Raw genomic sequence first — 22914 nt, 5'->3', positions numbered from 1 at the left:
CTATCCCTGCCCGCGAAGCCCACCAGCTCCCCTGTAGAGAGTGCGTTTCCTCCATGTGAGCCCGGGTACCTCCTTCTCGGGGTTAACACATGAATACTGGTGTATAGCTTGACTGCCTTAGTCGTGCCTTGACTTTCTGATTTATTGCTTTTGCAGAATTCATTGGTGGTGGAGATTCCACCTTTCCGCAATCAGAGAATTACCAGCCCTGTTCAGGTCAACTTCTATGTCTGCAACGGAAAGAGAAAGAGAAGCCAGTACCAGCTTTTCACCTATCTTCCTGCTAATGGTAACAAAATATATTCCTTCTCTCTGCTAGTAAAAATGAGAGATGATTACTTAGAAAGATAGATGGCTCTGGTAATTCTTTAATAACCCGAGTAATTTGGAGGTATACCTGGTGCTGTAAAATGAGAGCGAGAATCAAACCATGAGAGCTGCATTTCTCTCTGCTGCCCACACAAGAGACCTTTCTCACAGATTATTTTCTTTTGTATTGGTGGCAGAGACCTGTTGGAACAAAGTCTTTTTTCTGCTTTGGGGACTGGAAAGCCCCAGCAGAAACCCAACACGTGTAGCCACAAATCATGGCCGCACAGACCCCGGAGGTCGCGTTGCATTTGAATGACGCTGCTGAATGTGCACGGCAGCATTGTGAGCGTGGGGGGGCTTGAAGCTGGAGGTGCTGTGGGGATTCTCCTTCCAGGCATCCTGTACCTGGCTGTCTGCTGTCTGGCAGGGGGTGAAAACAGCCCTCTGCTGCTGCTGGTGACAATGCAAAGCACCGTGGGGGTGGGGGTCGGAGTGCTCCATACAGAACACTGCATGGGTAGGAAATGTTCAGTAACACGTGCCGGTTTTTATTAGAAGCTTGTATTGGTGGCTGTGAAGTGACAATAAAGTCACTCACACTAGCTGAATTCCAAGCAGGCTTGTATGAATATTTTGATAGCAAGTAAATTTATTTTTTTTTTTTTTTATTTGAAATAGACATTTTTCTGAGAGTACTTTTTTGGGGGAAAGTAGGAAAAAAGGGTGTTGTTGGTGGTGGTGTTTTGGAAGGAAGAGGAATTGGAAAACTGATTAGGTTCGTGCTTGTTTGTAGACTTTCCAAGTGAAAATAGTCCATCTCAGGAAAATTCCCACAAAGCAATGCTTCAGTCATGTCACATGACTTGAAGAGACCTGCCAACTTTTTGCAGGTGAAATCCCATAAAATACACATTTGGAATTTCACCCCATTAGCTTGCATGCACTCCAGACTTCTATCAGGACTTCAATTTAAAATGAAAGTACAGGAAACCTGAGATGGGCAACTGACTGCTCATGGCATATGTGCTGCATAGCTCTGCTTCACTCAGGCAGCCCACTGAGGCAGCCTTCGCCCCCAGTGGGTATGTCTGAGGGTATTTAAAGGCTGTTCGTCTCTTAAACTGGGGGTGGGGTGGGGTGGGGGGGGTGAAGAAAAAGAGTTGCTATTCTCTTGCACAGCACTTTTCAGCAACAAATCTTTTGTAGGGGCCGACAGGTACTGCCTTGCCACCCAAGTATTTCACATACATGCCTGGTAACTGCTGTGTATTAAGCAGCATCTTTCCTTTCCTGCTCTGACATAGGCCTTTTCTTACCATTTTATTCCAAACCACGAGAATAACATTCACTGCTGCAAAGTTGGTTTGTGCTACCATCGTTCTGAGTTGGAAACATTTGATGTTTCATTTGATGTGAAGAGATGGGAATCTCTTGCCTAGTGACAAGCAACAGAGAACCAGCCTAGGCTTTATTCTGCAAAGACATCTTTAATTATGGTAATAGCTGAAAACATCGGGAATCTTGTTTAGTCTGCTGTACTGATTTAAATTCATGTGAAAACTTTTTGTTAAAGCATAGGGAAACCTGCAAGAAAAATGTACTACCAGGATAGGGTAAAGGGAAGCAGATATTCACAGCAAATATACCTTCCCCCCATTCCTGTTTGGTTCTCCACTCACATTCTCTTAATATATATGTCTATGTGCCTACAGGTAATTGAAAAATACCTTATGTTCTTTGTGAACTCATAACAGTAGTAAAAGTGCACTTCTGAAATCATCAGATTTAATAGTATAGTATGTTTTTGTTATGCCTGTGTTGTAGCTGTAAACTTTTGCCCTTATGTTGCTGCTGGTGGCTGTTTCCATCGTGCCTTCCAAAGGTAGGTACGACCACTTTGGCTACGTAGTCAGAAACCGTGCACAGTAACTGAACCCATCATTTACTCTGCTGTATTTCTAGGAGTCATTTTAGGATGTTCTGCTTATTTTGATTTCAGACACAACATTATTTTAATGTTTCGAGACATTGCAGAAACCCAAAGTTTAGTTCATGAAGCAAAAAATGCTTGAGTCAACAACCATTCTGTGATCAGTGTAAAAAAATGTAATGGTGATGAGCGCTATTTTGGTCCAGGTAATGCTTTGTCTCTTCTTTAAACAAATCCCTCAAACACAGAAGGTGTAGGATTTTGACAAGCAAGTGTCAGAGTGATCGTCAAGCGTAAGATGTGGTTTTGCACAAATCACATGGTATCCTGTAAGCTGCTTCTCCTTCCGTGCTTCAGGATGAGTCCAAATGCTAAGATTTCAGTGCCCACCATCATTTTGCAGGTATTTGTGCATGAGGGATCTTTTAAAAGCCACATGGCGCATGTTAGACATATATTTTACAGCTCAACTGGACTGTGACAAAGCAAAATAGGGGATATGGGCTAAAGCCTAACACTGTGAGCCCACCGGCCACGCTCCTGGGCTGGTGCGGGCACACAGAGATGGTGTGACCAGCAGGAGAGCCCTGGGCTCGTTGTGCAGCTCCCATCCCCACTGCAGAGAAATACTTGGGTATTTTTCCTGTAGCTCCTGTTTCTCCTCATTCCCTAGGGGAAAACAGCCACTGGATCCAGGGACACATGGCCTCACTCATCCCACCTCCCGTGGATGGTCCTATAGCGTCTCCATGGAGTTCAGCTCTGTGACAGGCAGCCAGCACCAGCTGCCCTCTCCAGCAGAGTTACGGTTTCGCCACCGTAAGGCTTTCCCATGCTGCGGAGATGTGGCAGGATGGTACTTGTCCTCTGCGTTAGCTCAAGTGCTTTGAGGAGCAGGGCCTGACTTGGTGAAGATGAGTTCCTGCCTCTGAAAAAAAAAATGCTGTAAAAATGAAAGTCTTACTGCTCTGTAAATGAAAAATCTAAATAACAAAACAAAACAGAAAGTAGGGGCTTCACAAATGAGAGCCAAGGTCTGGAAAACGGGCTTGCTTAAGTTTTTGGCTTGGGACAGATTGTAAACCTAAGTGTTCGTAATCCACTTTTAATTGAGGTTTTGATTTACTGTTCTGCTGAATTTAGGCAGTCCCCAAATCCTGTATTAGCCTATATTACACAGAAATGACTGTAATGTCAGGTTTTTTAGTATTCCTTCAATATTACACATCACTGAGCAATTGCGTATCAGTTTTGTCCTGGAGCGTGCAGGCTGTAGGCTCTTGAGACTCCTCCGCAGACATGCCTGGCACAGAAATGTAAGTGGTTTCCATACTGTTCTGGCACAGGCAAATTCCCGCAGCTTATGTGGTAAGTACTAATGCGTTTTGCATTGCCACATCCCATCAGAATGAGAGGGGGAAGGCCCAGGACTGGCGCAGGACGCTGAAGTCAGGAGCCTGAGCAAAGCACAGTGCGGAGACGCTTGGAGGACATGAGGCTTTAAAGTCCCTCCCCTGCTGCAGCTCGGTGCTCTGCAGCTCTGTCCTGTGCAGCGGCACGGTTTGGAAAGCCGTCGGTGAGCCCTGCATTTGTAACCCTACCCTCTAGAAAAACGCTTGGATTTCATTGCTGTTTATGACTGCGCATCATTTTGCTTCTACGAATTTATTATAGCATTGGCCCATGTATGCGTTTCAAACAGAAGGAGTAGTCAACTGAAATCGCCAGACATAAGCGGTAGTGTTTGGGGTGTAAACTAATCTGGAGAGGCTGAAGAAGCACGTGAGCAACCAGACGTGTATGCTGTGGTTCCAAATGCTGTGCTTTCATCTGCTAAGAAAGCTGAAGGAGTTCTCCAGCTCAGAAGACTTTAAACAACACACTAAGTGATAAGGGTTAGAACTCTGTTTATTCAGATTTCTTTTAAGTAGGTACATCAGAAATAGAGGAAACGTGTTGAAGAACTTATTTTTCGCAGACAGGAATGAATGCTCTCTGTGATTTCTGTTATCTAATGAATATTGATACCAAGAACAGTGAACGTAGAAAAGTTTTTCTTTGAATTTTATTTAGACGAGTAGTGATGTTTGACTAAGCAAAGACAGGTTAGTTTGTCTAGGAAATATTTAATAAGAACTGGCATGAAAAATACCCTTTTGCAAAGAGTTGATAAGCATTTTCAGTTTCTGTTTCTGTCAGGCTTCTTGTCAAAGCATTATTAAAAAATCGTTTCACTACTACTAGTACTTGTTAAACTGGTGTTGTTATGCTGGGCAACTTTTATTTTGAGATGCGATGCGCCGGATTTTGGAGTGTGCAGCCTTCGCTCGCAGAGCCAGCTTTTCTGCAGCTGCTTTGCCTCATTCAGGCACCAGCACAAGCGCCCGTGGTGCCGAGCTCTGGAAACCCGGCCACCTAGACAGGCGACCTGGGGGGTGGAGGTCCTTTGAATCTGTGGGTATGGAGCTGCGCTGAGAGCCTGCCTGTGGTGACGCAGTGTGCCTCGGTATGGTTGTCCACAGCTCTCGGTGTGCCTGTGAATGGGGTGAGCAGTGCCCGGTGCTTGCTGCTGTCAGCATCCTTCCCCACTTTTCGCCTCTGCTCTAGAACTACCACCTGCCTGCCCTGCAGGTGGGTACCATCCGCAGTTCCTAGTGATGGCGCTGAGTGGCCGTGCCTCAGTTTCGCCTCTGCTCCTCTGCCCACAGCTCACTTCCCAAGCTAAAAGGTGACGCCAGCTGCCTTAGCAGAACACAGTGCAGTGAGGGTGCAAAGCGGTGCTGCTCTGATGTGACAGAGCACAGCTTGTGCTGATCCATCGCCTGACACCTCTTGCTTCTTGAGTATTTGTTGACTTTTCATGCTTGAGGCTGGCAAAAATATTAGCCTGGCTGTGTCTGCAAAATTACTAGCCTGGCTGTGTCTGCAAAATGGTGTTGATGTGGAGGGCGGTGGAGGGAGCAGGGCCAAATTCGGTGCCTGGGTTGCGAAGGGACCCTAAGCTGTGGCATACGTGGAGTGGCTGTGGCAGTGCCATGGCAGGCGGCATCTCAGCGACCCCGTGCACCTGGGGAGCCCAAGGAGGGGGCAGGGAAGTCAGTAGGTCAGTGCTGTGTTCCTGGGGCCGTGTGCGAGGGGACCTGGAGCCTCAGACCTGCTGGAAGTGTTTCCGTCCAGCCCAGGGAGCAGCCGGGCTGCTGTGAAGCCGGCACGGCAGAGGGCTGGGCCGCAGGAGGGACATGGGGGAAGGTCAGCCCCAGGGGATTTTATTCTAGGTGAAAATTCATGGTTGCTCATTTTTACACTGTACACCATTACGGTTTACTTAGTTTTGGCTGCTAGGTGGTTATTGTTCCTTCTGACATTTAACAGACTAACAAAAAGCAGGCGAGGTTTTGTTGAAGTCCTGTTTTTATTTAAGAAGATCACAAAATTCATCATCACCAGGCACATCAGCCCCTCCGCTCCCTTCCAGCAGCCGCGCAAGCTCTGAGGTGGAGCGGAGGAGACAGGCGTTACGCCCTTGGGTGCTTTTGCTCCCTGTTGCTGGGTCCCCACTAGAGCTGCCCGTGCTTGGCCCAGGTGACATCCCGTATCAGCCAGAGCCCAGCTAGCTGCGTCTGACCTGCAGATGCAGGTGCTTGGGTATTTAGAGGCGAAACTCCCACCTCGCTATGCAGTGCTGCATCTTCATCTGGAGGGCCAGGAAGGAGCGTGACCTGTGTGATGTCCCTGTCACAGGCAGAGGTGGTCAGGCACTATATAGCAGCCCCTGGCCATGTCTGATCATCAGACTCCATTGCAGCAGCACTAGTCAACCATAATGATTAACTTCCAATGCATAAAGTTGTCTTTTGGCAGTCTTTTTCAAATATTCCCCTTCAGGTGACAAAACCCAGGCTGTAGTTTTGGTCACCGGCCCCCCCTGCCTGAGCGTTTTGAGGGCTCCCCCCTTTACTTCCCAGTGATTTCACATGCGCGTGTCAGCCAGCATGGGGCTTTAGCATCTTCCAATTAGCTTAAAAGCCAAAAGGCAAAACTTGCGTGAGGGAGAGCGGGGTTTAGAATTACATGGGCTGGATTACAGGAGATGCTTATTTTTGTTCTCCTCAAGTGGCTGATCACCATAATTAATCTAGCCCAGTGATTGATCCTAAAGGGGACACGGTGGTGGTGGCTGCTGGAGGTGAGATGAGGAGTGGGGGTTTGTGGTGTCGCCGGTGGCAGGCACCGCATCCATCTCTGAAGACAAAGACCATGTTGGAGCTGGGATGGCTGAGATCAGCTGGGTCCAGACCCCTCTCTGGGGGGACCTGGGGTAGGACTGGCTTAGTAAGGATGCCCTCCTGCCAGCCCGTCCTTGCAGAGATTCCCACAGGACTGCCAGGGATGAGGAGCGTCGGGCTGCCCCCATGCTCCAGTCCTACAGCCCCCACAGTCCTGTTCTCCCCTTGGTGGGAGAGCAGGAGTAAAATCAGTGCTGGTGGTGTGATGTTGTCCCGCATCATCAAAAAAGGCATCACCTCAGTGAATTTTCACGTGTCTGACAGGACAGGGAGAGCCTGGGGCAGCGCAGCCCGGGCGCTGTGCACAGCTGAGCCTCCAGCTCAAGGCAGCCGTGGAGCCAGGCGCTGCGCCGTGGGAGCAGCAGTGGAGCAGCTCAGGCGGGCATGCCACAGGACTTGGTTTATCCTTTTCAATGTTGTAGGACTTGAAAAAGTGTTATGATGGAAAATTAATCATGCCTTTAAAGAATTTTCCCCTTTTCTTTTGAAGGAAAGGTAACACCTATTTTCTGTGCTAACACAACCCAAACGCCCTCCACCTGCCTTCCCCTCCCCCCCAGCCACCTGCACAGGGTATGCACCAAGCTACCACAGATAATCTTCTGTCTGATAAATATGCGTTGAATAACCTAATAGTTTAACAGCTGTTGAAAAGCATTTAGTAAATGAGTTAGCTGGAAAGCACTTTCTAATCAGGTAATGGCACTGTCCGAGGTTATAGGCTGAGGTGTGTGCGCAAGGCTTCCATTGACCTGGGCGCTGCTCCTGCGTATCTGATCCCATAGAAGTACATCCACATAAACCCGGGGGGGGCAGGCAGGCATGGCTAGGGTCGCCCTCCCGAGGAGCGGTACCAGCGGCAGTGGACTGGCAAGGGAGGGTGAGCGGGTTCAGGTGCTCATGTTAGATAAAAGCCGCAGTTGCACATGCCCACTGCCTGCAGCTGCTTGGCAGCACGAGGCTCCCTTGGTTTTGGTGTCACCATGCTCTGGTTTTATTAACTACAAAGCAAAGACTTGATAGTAGCTTTGCCTTTAAATAACGTTTTGGTTGAATTGGTGCCTAGGGAAAAACACCCGCCTCACAGCCAGCCTCCGCAAGGGCCCCTGTAGTGGCCGTCACCATGACTGTCTCATGAGATCCCCGGGGCTGCGTGCCTGTCCCTTGCCACGGAGGTTGCCACTGCTTCAGCTGCGTTGGCAGGTTGTTTCAGAAAGTTCTGCTCGGCTGCTGCTTCTCTGGTGTTACCAAACAGGGGGGTTATAGCTCCCGAGGGCAGCCAGCCCATGGCCTCTCCCCAGCACCAGAGCGCTCCCGAGGCAGAACGAGGGGTGAGGTCCTCGCTCCGCTCAAGCCTGCTGGCTCCGGACGATGCTGCGGCAGTGGCCAGGATTTTCTCTTCGCCTGAACCCAGAGTGGCCGAGCTGTGCCGGAGATGCGCCCGCATCCTGGTGCTGCCTGGCCGGCCGGCAGCAGCTGGGATGAGCCGCGCAGCATCCCCGGCAGGAGCGCCTGGCCGCGGGGGAGGGGGTGCGCTGCCTGGTGCAAAACGGGCTGACGGGGGGGATTTCAGAGACACAAACAGTGTTTCAGAGCTCGGCTCAGTAATGGAGACATAGCCACCTCACTCCTCAACCCTCTGAAACTCTGATCCCAAATTCTTACCAATTAGGAACATTCAGTCCAGAAGTCGAAGAAATGTGTGTGTGCGCACACGATGAAAAAAGTAGTGTTTTGATTTTCATATGCTAACCGAAATCTGCGTGCCGGTGCCAGGGAACTACATCATAGTCTGCACCATGAAAGGTGGCTATTTTGTTTGATAGGTTCAATCAAACTTAAGGGTAAAATAAATATATTATAGTGCCATAAATGTCTGCATTGATAATACTACATGGAAATAGGAACTTGTTAGTTTAATGTTAATCAGGACAAACATCTGTTTAATTTATATGATTATATTTTCTCAGTTCATGTATTTTAATAGCACCCCCCAAAAAAAGTTTAAAAACCCATCTGGATTGCTAAAGTGTAAAAGCAAACAGACTTTTTAGAATTGTCAAAAAATACATATAATTTATATTTAAGCACTTTCTGACTCCCTTTACAGAATGTGCATGATTTATTATTTTTCTTCAAGGTTTGATATATTAACTTTTTACCTGCTAGAAAGGTCTTTCATTCCAACATGGGCTCGCAGGACTGGCAGGACTGTTTCTCCCCGCTCAGCCGGCACAGAAGGACCATTGTCCCCTGCCTGCGCCGTGGTGTGATGTCAGAGCCCTGGGCTCTCTGAGTCACGAGCTGTGATTTATAGCCAGGGCTGCTGCCAACGCGCAGTTCTCAGAACTTCATATTAAATTAGATGACATAATGACATGAGTCCAGAGGCTAAGGAGGCATCATCGAACCATTGAAAACCAATTAGCACAGATTAGGTTGCTTATCAGACTGATGTAGAACTGTGAGCTCTGTCATATTTTAATATTCAAAATCAGGAACTTTTTCAATATTGTCTGTCGGCTGACCTAAGTAACAAGGGTTTAAAAATTCCCCATACAAACTGAACTTGAATTCATTTTTTCTTTTTTACGGCAAGGGCCTGATTCTTCAGCAGATTATGGTCTCTTAAAGGAGTAACATTACTTTTGAGTGTTGATCATATGTAAAAACTCCATCATCTCTTCTGTTTACAACTTCACAAATTCTGGCTTCGTTGTTTCAGTTTATTATTGGCAAATCTCGGTGTATGACAAATTCAGCCACAATTTTTCATTCTAGCCAGCTGAGAGTCTGCAAGACTGGGTGTTAGCACCACGGAGCACTTCTGAGACTGAACACTTGTTGCCATTTGATATGGCTCTGCTGAATTTGCAAAATGGTCCGGTTTCTGCTAAAAGTGCTTGCAGACTGAACAGCTGTAGAGCTTTCCAGTTAATTGCCAGTCCAGGCCTGCTTGTGACTATGAGCATCTCTTTCAACTGGTGGGCTTTTACTAACTCATTTAAGATTTGAAATATTTGAGCTAGAAGTTAGTCAGGCTAAAACTGTTCTCTGCTAAATATTAATCCTGAGAAAATTAACTGTACTGTCTGCATCACGTCGCATCTCCCTGTGTGACATACTGGCTTGTGCAAGTGAGTGCCGGTGGAAATGGGTGTGTGTCATGGCAGCTAGCTTACTGTGCCTCCACAGGGGTGTATTTGACAATGAAACTCCTTTTTCTAGCTCGGGTCTGTAAAGATTTGCAGTTAAGCGTGAGTCAGTAGGTAACACTAGTCCACAGCTGGCAGGTGATCAGCCCAGGCCGCACTGGAGGAACCCGCTGGGTTCCTGCCCAGGAGAATGTGGTGGCAGTGGGCACGTAAGTTTTGTGTCCTCAGCTGCTCTGAGTCCGCTGCAGCTGCTCGCCCCAGCCCCCCAAGCTGGTGGGTAGGGTGTGTTAGGAACTGGGAGCCTTACTACGTGCAGGTATTTTAAGCTGTTTGGGTAAGGCCGTGAGCACGGTGGTGGTGAGTGGGTACTGGTGGGTACCAGTGGGTGCTGGTACAGGCTGTCCCTGCCCCGGGTTTGGAAGGTGTGCCTGGAAATGGCCACGGCTCCTGCCCCGGGCTCTCTGCAGTCCTTTGCAAAGTGGAAGTGAACAGGTGCTCTTTTCAAGAAAGAATATAGGGTGATTTACACCAATTTTTGACACACTCAAAGTATTTTCAGAAGGACCTGGAGGTCAGACCCACAGGTAGTTTGAGTTTGGAAATACAAACATTGGCAAAGATTTTTGGCCTTTGTGACTCCATTTGGTGAACTTCCATAGGCTGGGGAGAAGCAGATACAGGATGGAGTGTCATGAACAGACTGTTTACTGGTGTGATGTAGCAGTCTGTGGTGTATCTGTCCTCCGCGAGTCAAGCAATACAGTTACTCGTGTAAAATACAGAAGCTGAGTTCTCACCAGAAAGGGAAGTGTTAATGTCTTACATTTCTGCTGACATGCTCAGCTTTGCAGGTCTGACTCCAGGTTATCTGGGTCATTGGTAACGGTTTCTCTAGGGAAAAATAAAAATAAAAATCTGAGTTCCCTTCTCCAAACTGGTACCCTGTGAAGACACACTTTTTAACGGGGAATGAGCGGCTGCCATCCCAGCCGGCAAAGACCTGTACGGTCACCCCACACAGGGTTAAGTGTCTGTACAAGTGGCAGAGCACTGAAAAGTCAGGTACCAGTCCCTTCACCATTTCAGCATACAAACGAAATCTGTGATACTTAGCAAGGGGAGACTCTTTTACTGTGTTGAAAAAACACATTAAAAAAGATAAGGAGGCAATTCAGTTGAACAAGTTCAGGCATCTCTAAGCCTAAGTGCAGGTAGTATCTGTCCATTTAAAGACAGTTTGTTTCGCATTACATGAAATAGCTGATGCTTGGGGGTATCAGTTCAGAGCGATACAAGGGGACAAGGTAAACTGATGTCAGATGAAATGGAGGCCCTACTTAATCTCATCTCCCTCCTTCTGCTTCCCCTCTGGCTGCCAACCTGCCATCAGCAAACAAGCTACTGTGGCTTACCCTGACTGCTCTTGTAATTAAAACCAGTCTCTTATTTTCCCTCTGAACTCTGAATTCACGGGCAGCCAGGAGTGTCCTTGGTTGCTGTCACCATGTCCAAGAGCTTTTTTTGACCAACAGGTCTGGAATAGAGTCACTTCCACCCATCAGTCCTTCACCCAGTGCAGAGCAGGACTTACTGGTTACCCTGCGTTGGCTGTGGCAGGTGTATTTCAGTGTAGCAGCATACGCAAACAGATTCCCAGTGTTCATGGCCACTAATATAGACCCCACAGCATTGCTTTTGTAAAGAAAAAATTCAAAGTGACATGACAAGAGCCTGGTAACCCAAGTAGCAAGGCTGTGCCACAGAAGAGCTACAGTGAACAATCAGCCTGAGGCTGGGAACCTGCCGCCTTTAAAGCCCGCAGCCTGCCTGCCACCGGGGCTATAACCCTTCCCTAGGTTGTAACAAGTCAGACAACTCCAGGGTTTATTGGAGTTGAATTGCCAGTGGTTGAGCTTGGAATTATTTAGCACAGGTGTTTCTATAACAGTGATATATTGGGAAAATTCAGTGTTCAACAACCATCGTATTTCCAGCTGTGCTGTGGTTAGTGCTAGTACAGTGAACCTAATATGAAACATGTGAGAATATTTGCTAGCTCAGGAACTTGTTAAAGGTATTTTCTTACAATATCTGAGCTGCTATGTTTATCTAGGTGCATTTCTTTGGTCTTGCATTTTCATAAAGGGTGTGATATTGGTTTTATAAAACTGTCACTGAACCTGGAATCTGCTTCTCTGCAACCAAGTGCGTTACTAGCCCTGCTAGGCAGCGTGCAGCACACGAGCAGGTGAAAATAAGATTATGAGAAATCCAATGACAGTCCATTATCCTTAGCACATTTGTCTCTAGCAGCACCTGTGCATCTGTTACATATAGAGACATGTTTTTACTAGGGGTGCTAGAAGTCTTGAAACAAGTGTTGCAAGCATCTATATGTAAAAGAACATAAAAGGAGCAAAGTTAACAGGAGGCTAGGGGACTGTAAAACAAGGGTAGTGAAGTGCATTCACCAGCAGCAAAATTTGTGAGTGTTAAAAGAGGTTTTATATGTACACATGTACACACGTGCATTTTTAGGGGTTCAAAAGACTTGTACATGAACATAGTAAATGGCTGGAGAACATATGTTATAAACCACATGCAAATAAAAAGTACAGGGACACTCGGGCAACACGCCTGCACTCTGAGTTGAGTTGCGCAAAGACATTTCATTAATAACTTTGTATCACAATGGGCCGGTTATTTTAATATTCTGAAAGATACTCTCTAGTGTCACCCTAAATTTCCAACAGCACCTTCAAGCGATGGCTTTTCCTGTGGATCTCTTTTTGGGGAAGAATATAAATGCCACTGTGCATCTATACTCAATCATTGTATGCATTAGAGTTTTATCTGGCTAAAAAAAAAAAAAATCATCTACAGACTACCTTGGCCCTATTATTTATACTTTTCCTGATAGATAAAGTGGGTGTCTTTTATCTATGCAATGCCTGTGTTGTAGGAGGAGCAGCAAAGGCATCTCTCTCCTGTTTGAGAGAGAAAGTTGATGTGAAAAAGCCACACACATTGGTTGGAGGAAGGATCTCTTCTTTGATTTGAGAAAACATCTCTACCTTTGTCATGACCAAGTTGATGCTCAGAGGCATTGTGGACATATAGACAGTCGTTCTGTCCGCGTGACGGTGGTGTGTGGGGACACAGCGTGACAGCTCGGTTAGAGCCTCTTTGGGAACAGTGGGTAGAGCAAGCAGAGGTCTAGAATAGGCGTCAGTTTTTCTTGGTAGCCAGAGACTGAGTTAACATTTTGTTAGGAGCTGGCATTAGCAGTTTGGATCCAACTTGGAATCACTGAGAGTTGGATGCCGCCTCTTTAATATTTTACACCCACTGGCTGGTTAGTAAGATTAAACACAATCATGTAAAAACAAACCAAATCAAATCCCACTCTTTCAAAAATACCCTCATAATTGAAAACTTCTTCTACATAGTAGTTTGTCATGTATCTTTGCAATTTTGCTCTCACGGAACTTTGAAAGCCCCATCTCTACCTTATTATGCTGCAGTTTACTGAATATGCAGACATTTATCAAATGGGCCATCAGTAGCCGTAGAAATGCAGTAGTATATCCAAGTTAAAATTCTTGCTTTGATTACTACAAATCCATGGAGCCCTTGGGTCCAGAGCTTCCACTGAAGCACAGCTATTTGCAAATAGATTTTTATAGCACATTAGTGCTGGAGGAGAGTCCAAAGAAAATAGTCCTTTTCAATATTAGAACCAGCTGTGACTTTCTTGTGCTGATGACTCATTCATTTTTTTTTATAGGGTGGGAGAACTAGGCAAAAGACACACAAAGTCTTATTCAAGACGTTGTTTGTTTTGCAAAGGGTATCCTAGCCACAAGCCAACTTGATCATACCAATACGCAACTCATGTTTATTTAAAACTTTTTTCTTTTAACAGTTCCAATTATAAAAACAGAACCCACAGATGACTATGAGCCTGCTCAAACCTGTGGACCAATGAACCAAGGCTTAAACCCTCTCTCTAAACCATACTACAGCCAGCAGATCATGATGCCCCCCGACCCTGGTTCATGCCTCGTGGCTGGCTTTGCCTCCTGTCAGCAGAGAAACACCGTGATGTCACCCTCTCCCAACGCAAGCCCCAAGCTGCACGACCTTTCGTCCTCTCCTTACAAGTGCATCCCCAACCCGGGCCACAGTCACCTCGGACTTCAGCAGCCCGCTGGAGGTGTCCCCACCATTCAGGAAGTGCCAAGGTCTATAGTTGTGCACCCAAGCTCCCCCGAGCAATCATCTCACATCATGCTGCAGCCGCAGGTGAGTCAACATCTGAGCAGTAGCTGTCCCCTTGGTTATCAACAAACACTCTATCCCAACAGTCCCTCTTCTCCAGTTCCATCTGTTACCCAAGAGCCAACCTATTTGCAGTCCTGCAGTCCAACTCACTCATCCATAATGGGTCAACAGCAGCAGCAACTGCCGAAGGTTCACAGAAATGAGTCTCCAACAACCCAACCACTGTCATTGCCAGAGTTGCATGAGGAAAGTAATCATAATTTGGCCCCTATTCCTGTAACGATCAAGCGAGAACCTGAGGAATTGGACCAGATGTACCTGGATGATGGTAAGTCTTCCGCAGCATAGGTTTGCATTCAGCCATGTTGCTATGTCAGTAAGTTCCCTTAACCCTCTCCTCCTTTTGAACCCTGGTGGAAAAAATTTTGATTAACAGCCTGGTGGAATGGTGCAGACTTTTGCTTGGATTGTCTCTATATGGGAAAGGGCTCTTCAATTTTGTTTGCAATAATGAAACTGTATTATCTGAGCATTAGATGCTGTTAGCGACCACAGAGCTAGCTGCATGACCGATAGCTATGTCGCAATAAGTTTAACTGTATGGTCTTGGCTTGTGCCCATGCCAGTGACCTGTGGAACTGCAGTGAAAACATATTTAACATTGTCCCATCCATAATACAGCGAAATGTCCGATGTGCAAATCTTTTCACTGGAACTAAATGATAAACTGCTCTACCTCAGTTGAGAAGGTTCAAATTAAAAAGGGAGGCACATCTTTCAGTGTAACTTCTCAGTCTGGTGGCATCTGACATTGCGACTACTTTTTCTTCCATTCTTACTGTAGCCTTGCTGCTGCTTTTTTTTTCTTTTGTAAGATTCTGTATGTATATGTATTCTACACGCACCGCTGAAAAGTTAAAATGCTGTGATGAACTTGTCAGACTAGTTTCCAAAGATTTATTAGTTGAACGTAATAAAAGGGATAATCTGGAATTTGATTATGTGACCTCACTGAACTGTGATTTAGCACTTGCTGCTAAGTATCCCAGTAGTATTCTGGACCCTCACCTTAATGCAGTACGTGAGTTCCCTTCCAATAGCCACATAATTTTATATAACATACCATGCTATTTGAAGAATGCCTTTGAAACGGCTGCATTGAAAGCAGTTGGTGCCAAGGAACATCTGAATGTGATTGTCTTTCAGGGAGAATTTAAAGACAATTCATCGCACTGTTTTTAAGAAAAGGACATTTAGTCATTCTATTTTAAACAGCATGATGCTTGCTGAATTAGGATTACAAATGAATGTTTTGGAGCTGGAGTAGCGTAGCAGTCTTTTGCTTTTTGACTCTAGGAAAATTATTTTTCTTAACAGAAGTTATTATTGGTTACATGATAGACAGGTCTAAGGAATTTTTCCTAATCAGGAGTTCAGTTCACTGAAGGTTTGCATAACACATCTTTTGTGACAAGGCTTTCGTCATACAGCTTGCCTTTTTGCCACATAGCTACGCTGTACAGAGCAAAATTTCAACAAAACGAGCAGGAAATGTGCACAAATGAAAACAGAAAGCCATGCCCAAATTTTGCTTTTGGAAGAACCCGGAAGTTATCTACGGAAGGAAGAGAATACAAATAAAATCTAGTCTATAGCTGTCTTTCATAGAAAAGCACAAGAAGTGGGTTCTGCCTTACCCCTCCAAAATCCAGGCACGGCTTCTCTGATGGCCCTGTGGAAGCTGCCCTGGCTGGTCCCAGCCGGAGAGACGGGACTGCGGCTCGGGGCGAAGGGGCAGCTCCAGTCATGCCTACTTCAGGTTTGTCCTGGAGGAGCGGCGGAACCTGCTACCATGTGGTCTGAGAGAGAGATTTCAAGTTTTTTCAGCAGTGCTCATTCTCTCTGACAAAGCATAAATAGTTTAGTCTTTACCTCCGTCTCTCTTCCGTCCCCTCTTCTGGACACGCAGTCCTCTGACAGAGAATCCAAAGTAGTTGTAGAAGCCACCGTGTACATCCTGTCTTGGTCAAATACCCCCGTCCCGTGCTCCCCTATTAGTTAGGAAGGGCGGCATCGGGGCTGCCTCGCGCAGTCTCAAGGGTGGTTTGGCCACCACGGTGACTGCCTGGAAGCCACCAGTAGCTCCTCTGTGTCCCAGTAGGTGCTTTTCACCCAGACCTACACTGGAAAGACAAAGCACTCCGTGCAGGCAATGCCTTTGAGCCTGGTGCCGTTCTGTTCCGACCTCTGGCCCTAGCTGTGGAACAAGGGGGAATGGGTTTTGCAGAGTGGCTCGTAAGGAATAGGAGCAACTCATTTTTCACGTGCTTGATTTTGTTTTGGAGTAGGAGTTTTTAAGCCATCACCATTGTTTCTTGTTAGTATGGTATCCATCATGACGTGTTTTCCTTGTTGGAGGGTTGGGTGGGATACCTGTGTTGTATGGTCATTTTCTGAAATTCTGAGAGCCGGAATGTCAAATCATACCCATGAGTAAGGAAGTTACTCTTTTATATATATATATATGGCTTTACCTCTTTCTAATTCGTTGTCTCACTGATTCAGTTCCGATCCCTTCAGGCAGCATGATCAAAACGTTTTTCAGTATTTTTTCAAGTTTTGCACCTATGTACAACATGAAAGCCAGAGAGGGTTCAGCTGTGCTTGACTGCTTCCCTTGCCTGCTCCTCTAAGTATACCAGCTCCTTCCCTCATCCCTCAAGTAATTTAAAAGTAACAAAATATTTTAATGACATTAATATTTAAACTGTCAAAGCTTCACTCCATTGAAGAAGTGTATCTTCAAGGTGTCTTCTAGCTATTGAATACCTGCAGTTACTTGAAAGTGCTTAGGAAACATGAGGTGTAGGCACCTAACATTCTCCTGTGACTACCACACAAATAAAGTATCTAACCAGTTTATGCCAGGTTGTATTTGGTAAAATTCTGGTTGCTTGTCTACCACTTTGGGGAGGTTTGATTTATGTATCTAATATACGTAAAGCAATCTTGGACCAGGTATAAACAGAATTTTTTTGGTTTCAGCTTATGGGATCAAAGCAATATTCATTCCTTTTGGTCTGGAGTATATCCAAATATAGACCATCTATACTGCAGAGTATAGATGGAAAAAACCAGTCAGTGAGTTTATATAAATATATATCCTGTATATGACATTTTTCTGTGTCTATAATGGTGGGCAGCTGAAGCGATATAAAGGGAGAACCTGAAGAGACTTCCATTTTGGCAAATAAGTTTTGGTCTTGGCAATCTTGTTTTAAATCAAAATCTACAGTAGCCACCTGGGCTACTCATTAAATGTGCTGTCCGTTTCAGTATGTGAATATATGATTCAACATGTAGAATGTATTTAAAACTCACCCCGTAAAGTGATACCTGATATATTATGGCTATGCTCCTGATATTGAAAGGTATCTGGCTTGTATACCAGTGCTGGTTTCAAATAATTCTGAGCTCAGCCTCCTAACAAAGGTTATGGCTGACTCCCTTTGCTGCTTTCACGGCAAGAGTTGATTAAAAGCAGTTGAAATGCGACGCTGACGCCTGGTTTGGAAGCCTGGAAGCCCGTGGTCCTCTGCAGTGGGAGGGGGGCTGTCTCCTGCCGTCCCACCAGGAGCCCTTGCAGGACCTGGCAGGGTGCTGGGGAACCCCCTGCAGGGTCCATGACGGTGGGGGTGACATGACATTCTGTGTTCAGATCTAACCCGGGAGGAGTGTGGGGTGGTGGAACTCGTGGACAATCCTTAGCCAGACAGGCTTGAGCGACCTCTTCGGTGCAAGTCCAGGCAGTAATTGCTTTTAAGAGAAAAGCTTTTGCCTGGGGATTGATGAGTCTGATGTGCTGTACAGCTTTTGAGGCATGAAGTGGAGTTTTGCCTGATGAGGTGGCCAGCCTGGGGAAGCTACAAGCCGGTGAGAACTCTTCCTGGCCCCTTGCACCAGTTGTTCTCTCAAGGGGATGTGAAAATTTACCTAATTTGTATCTCAGTTTTGAATGTGCCCCTCTCTCCGGCCCTCTGACTGAGACCTGCGTCAAAAGCTGTGCTAGTCTGCTCTTGAACTAATCCTGCTTCTTTTCTGTTGACCGGGGCAGGCTCAGATAATTTTTCCAAATTTTGACTGCTTTACTTAGTGGTAGAAGGAACCCCAAGCCAGAGGTGGTGGAGTGTGAGTTCACACAGCTTTCGGATATTCAGGTAGCTGGGAACCGGCCAGGCTCACAACGGGAGATGCTGGAGGTGACTTGAAACCACCTTCCTCATCCCTGTTCCCATTTCCCTTTCCTGGACCTAGCGTAGCCTGGGTGGAACACAGAACTGAGCTCCAAGCCTTTCATTTCACCAGGATGGAGAGAGTTCAGTTAGGCATGCTAATGCCAAGAGACATTTTTCAGTTTGTAAGTGGCACTCCCACAAGCTATTAATTTTTTACCTGCAGCAGAATGACACTCAGTTGTGAAATTATTTCCTGCCGTTAGAAACATCAAAGCAAGTACTTTTCATTACAGATGAAGCTATTTCAAACAGGCAAAGGGGAAACACATTGGTACCAACAGGAAAAAAAGTACGACACGTGCTCTCAGCAGATTTCGAGGTGTATTGTGCACACTGAGATCCCATTTGTTGTATTAATGCACAGAGCTTTACAAAAGCAGTTTTTCACTGAAAGCAAAGCAGCATCCTGGAGGATTCTTTCCTCAAGATGTGCCTGAGTACCAAAACTGAAGAAGAGCTCGGCTTCTTCGAGTTCTGCATGGGCTCTGATCTGAGCTTTTGAGATGCAGCCCCAGCCACGTTGAAGTCGGCAGTACGCTCCTTCTGCCGGCAGCAGGGCCAGGGTTCCACCCGCCGCTGAAAGAACTCTTTTCCAGAACGCCCCGAGTCCTGTGTAGGAGCCAGAACTGGAATAACAATATCGGAAAGACAGATCTCTTGTCTGAATTTTGTATATTAATTCCACCTCCTCCTCTCCACACGGACGCTTTCATAAAGGTCCCTATCCTGATCTCAACTTGATTGGATCCATAAATCTTTGTGTAGTAAGATGAAAATACGTAGGCCGTAAACAAAGGTATCTGATGTTTAGATACGTGGCTAACAGAAAGTATCAGAAACACATCATCATCTTTTTTAAAACAAGGAGGCTTTTGTTCTTGTGATTGTCTTTGCACAGCTGTGAGTTTTATAGCACCGTGCCAATGAATGCACTCATTGCAACTTTATTTTACTCTGAAAAGGTAAATTGGGAGCATTAAGCCCCCAATAAGTATGTAAAAGTGGCGAAACCACAGGTAAAGTGTTACTGAAAGCTGCAGCCCTGCCAGCCATTTCATTTTAAACATGGCTCTTTTAAAAATAACTTTTGCAGTAAAAGCTGTAACTCCTGGATGTAATATGAGCTATTGCTAATGTCATTCCCATGAATTGCTTACAGTGTTGAACTGTTAGATGTCTGACAAGTCCATATATCTCCTATAGAGTATATATGAATGTTTTTTTGCCTCTAAACCATATGTTCTTTTTTCACTCCTCTATATTCTTCAAATGCACGTGGTTTGATGATATAGTTTATTTGAACAGGAACCGTAGCAGACAGAATTATTCTTTTGCTGAAATGTATCCTTTTTCATACATCTCAGCTTCGTGATTAAAGTGATTGGGTCTTGAGGCATTAAGTTTAGTCTGCTGCTGCCACAATTATGCCTTTGAAAACTCCTGAGTGCACTCGGTGATTTCCAGTAGTCCAGATGTCATTAGAACAACACGCAGGTAGTCTGCAAAGCCCAGTAACACTGTCTACACTTTGGTCTGGCTTGGGCGAGCTTTTCCCTCCCTCCCTCTTGGCCAAGCCTCGCAGCGCTGGGAGAAAACAAATAGCTTTCCTCATGGAAAGTTTTACTTAATCTGGCGTGGTGCCTGCGCCTAGACCCTCCTCATCTCTAATGATGATTGAAAGCGTACATGCTACTGTGATAAAACATGCTGAGTCGTTAGTGTTCGGGGCTGGGGCTGCGTGCGATGAGTAAGGGAGGGCTTGAAGCAATGCGTTCCAGTCGGACTGTCGGTGGACTGGCACGTCTGGGTCTGGGGGGTTTCCTGGTACGCGAAGCGGGATCAGGTTTTGCCGTTCCTAGTGGGTTTGCTGAATTGGGCATCCCTGAGGGCCTGCAAGTAGAAGCCCCCACAGAGCAGCTGGCCAAAGTGGGCGCGCTCCTGCTTCTCTCCGGTCCCAGGCGTGCGGCTGCCCGTGGAGCAGAGCTGCCTGCCTCTGTGCGGCAGCGTGCCGTGAATTTGAGCAGCAAACTCTGCTTTCTTCTAACATCAGTTAGCTTTCCAGGGAGATCCTTGAGTCTCAGGCTTTCAAGGAAGTGTCCGGTCCCTTCAGCGAAGTCCTGAGTGACTCCGCGCTCGTTCGGTGCTGGCAGACGCTGGCGGAGGCAGGCTGAGTGATGAGAAAGCTGCAGAAAAGCAGCAGGCAGCGCTCTGCAATGTTTCGATACTCAAGAGTATTTTTAGTGTTGAAAACCCAGTGTTCGCTTGATGCGCACCTGCACGCGCACCATTGCAGCAAACCCCGCCGGAGCCCCGCCGCACCCCCTGCTCTCCACCGAGACGGCCCGCAGGGGCTCTGCAGTGGGCTGGGGAAGTCGCTTCTCACCCTGTGCCTGACTCTTCTCCTATTTCCATAGCAATGGCTGTCGGCATTGCTGTTTCGAATGGTAAAGGTTTTGTGGGTTATTTTCTGTAAGTTTTCCTTGGCGACTGGGGGAGCAGAAGTTGCTATATCTGAGCCTGGGTAACATTTACATCTGCTTTTAAGCCTGGAGGAGTGCCAAGGAAAATACGTGGCTTGCAGAAGCGCAAGCTTCATGAGAGAGCTTTGTTCCAATGCAATTCGTTTTAGGAATATGTTGTTTGTCTCAGCCGTTCCTGCAGAGCTGTGCAGTGTTAGCTGGTCAGGTGTGGCCTCGTGGCTTGCACACAGCCTCTGTGCCCTCGTGTCCTCAACCTGCCCTGGCAGAACGCTTCTGGGGAAGTTGTTGCAGAAACCTCCCTCTTCTCTGGGGCGCGGAGTGCCACAGGGACCCCTGCTGCGTCCCGGCGGAGCTGGGCTGGAGCGAGCTGCCAGCTCAGGCCAGCAAACACATACGTGTCGGAGGAAGCGCTCTCATGAGCAAACTCCCCGGCTCCACATACGGTGCGCTCGGCCAGGCGCTAGCAAGCCGCGGTTGCTGCTAGATCGCAGAGCAGTGGAGGGCTTGCCTCTGCTCCCACTTAAGTCAATAACACCGTTCCCTTTGGGTTCGTTGGGAACGGGACCAAGCCTATGGCTGGTAGTTAAAAAGCATAATGGCTGCATTCATTGAAATCTGGTCGCTGATAGACGGGCAGAGAGGGAGTTTTTCCCTAGCAGATTTCGGCATGGCACGGCTGATTGCTTCATCTGCGTCTGCCGGCTGGCCGGGGGGCTTGGTCCCGGCCCTGATAGTGGCCTGAGCACCGCTGTCGGGAGTGGGCTGCTCGATAACCTGGCTCCTGGCCTTTCCTCCTCTCTGAGGAACTAGTGCTGATTGCGGCCAAGGGGGGCACAGGCTTCACACAACAACCTTATCTCCAGATGGGGAGGAAGCTTATGAAAAAAAGCAGACCCTCAAAATGTTCCCCTCCTCCTCTGTCACCGAGGAAGCCTGAGAAGTCTGAACATTGAAAATGCCTGGAAACAATCAGTGAGGAAAAAAATACAGTAGGAAAACCGTAGTCCCATTCCTCGTTGGCCAGCCTGGCTGGGTTTGTCTGCAGACCAGGGGGCTGGCCCACCCTCTGCCGCCTTACAGGCTCCATGTTTTCAGTGGGTCTCCCACATTTTCACGCTGCGAAGCCTACTGCCTGGCAAATACCAGAACGCGAAGTGAGATGGTGCTGCAAAGGTGTCGAAATTCCCAAAGTGCCTTGTCCCTGGGCACATGAGTTGCAGTATGAGTGCTTGGACAGGCTTGAAGAGCAATGCTGCAGGCTATCAGGGTCTGCAATTAGTGGAGCAAGTTCTTTGGCCCTTACAAGGTACAGCTCATGTTATCCAAGCATCACATGCGCACAAGGACATTGCTCCCTTACCTTGCCTTTGCACAAATAAGCATGATTTTTCTACTGAATTTTGTCCCTCCTGCAGCCATGTGAGAGTGCAGAAAACAAGATTTGACTGTTCATGTCTGTGCTGTCCAGATTGCTCTGGATGATAGATTTCTGTGGGGGCTAGGGCTGAGGATTTGTTCCATTTCATAACTCTTGTCGTATCTTTGGGGTTGCAGAACAGGTATTGTAGTAGATATTACGAATCAATTTTGATACCCTGGGACCAGCAGTCACTTCTTTTTCTAGTGCTTCAGGGAAAATACGTGTTTCATTGCCACCTCATATATAAAATCTTCTGCAAATTACTTAAGAAATAGAAAAAAATGCTATTTTGGGTCACAAGGGAAGCTTCCAAAAATAGAAACCTGAAGAATGTTTATTTTAACTTTTATTTCAATCCTGTATATGTAGATCCATACACACATAAAGTATGTGTGTGCATATATGTGTGTGCACGCTACACAGACATGTATGTAATGAGCTGTAAGATAGTGTGCTAATTCTTTTGCTTCTTTGAAGTTGTGGTGGTGGAGAGTGATGTAATTCTCTTCCACCCATGACTGACTTATCTGAAAATCCTGCAGGTGCCTGTTGAGTAAAACCTTTTAGAAACATGTGGTCAGGTGGAGAAGCCCATCTTGTGGACCTTCTGTTGTGCACCATTAGTTTTGGAACTGACATGTCTGTTGCAGCTCCGAAATGTGGCTCCATGCTGCTGTGTGCCTCTGAGCTGCAGTTGCTGCTGCTGTATGTCTTGCAGGCATCTAAGCTTTTGCTATCCGGCTACTCTTTTG

At 46.7% G+C, this 22914-nt stretch overlaps 1 protein-coding gene across 4 annotated transcripts in view; it reads left to right on the top strand.

Moving 5' to 3' along the window:
* Window positions 1–22914, top strand: part of NFATC1 (nuclear factor of activated T cells 1) — a 111479-nt gene that overhangs the window by 66214 nt on the left and 22351 nt on the right. For 2 of the 4 annotated variants that reach the window (XM_040588070.1, XM_040588071.1), the window contains exons 8-9: window positions 157–289; window positions 13609–14295. In XM_040588070.1, the coding sequence (XP_040444004.1) occupies window positions 157–289; window positions 13609–14295 (820 nt within the window). Of the gene's footprint in view, window positions 1–156; window positions 290–2915; window positions 4450–13608; window positions 14296–22914 lie in introns of those variants that run through there. The other 2 variants (XM_040588072.1, XM_040588073.1) reach the window with 2 other exon arrangements.

The sequence above is a fragment of the Falco naumanni genome, chromosome 3 (genome assembly GCF_017639655.2).
Source record: "Falco naumanni isolate bFalNau1 chromosome 3, bFalNau1.pat, whole genome shotgun sequence".
Taxonomy (NCBI): domain Eukaryota; kingdom Metazoa; phylum Chordata; class Aves; order Falconiformes; family Falconidae; genus Falco; species Falco naumanni.
This window is presented reverse-complemented; position numbering and strand designations above follow the sequence as displayed.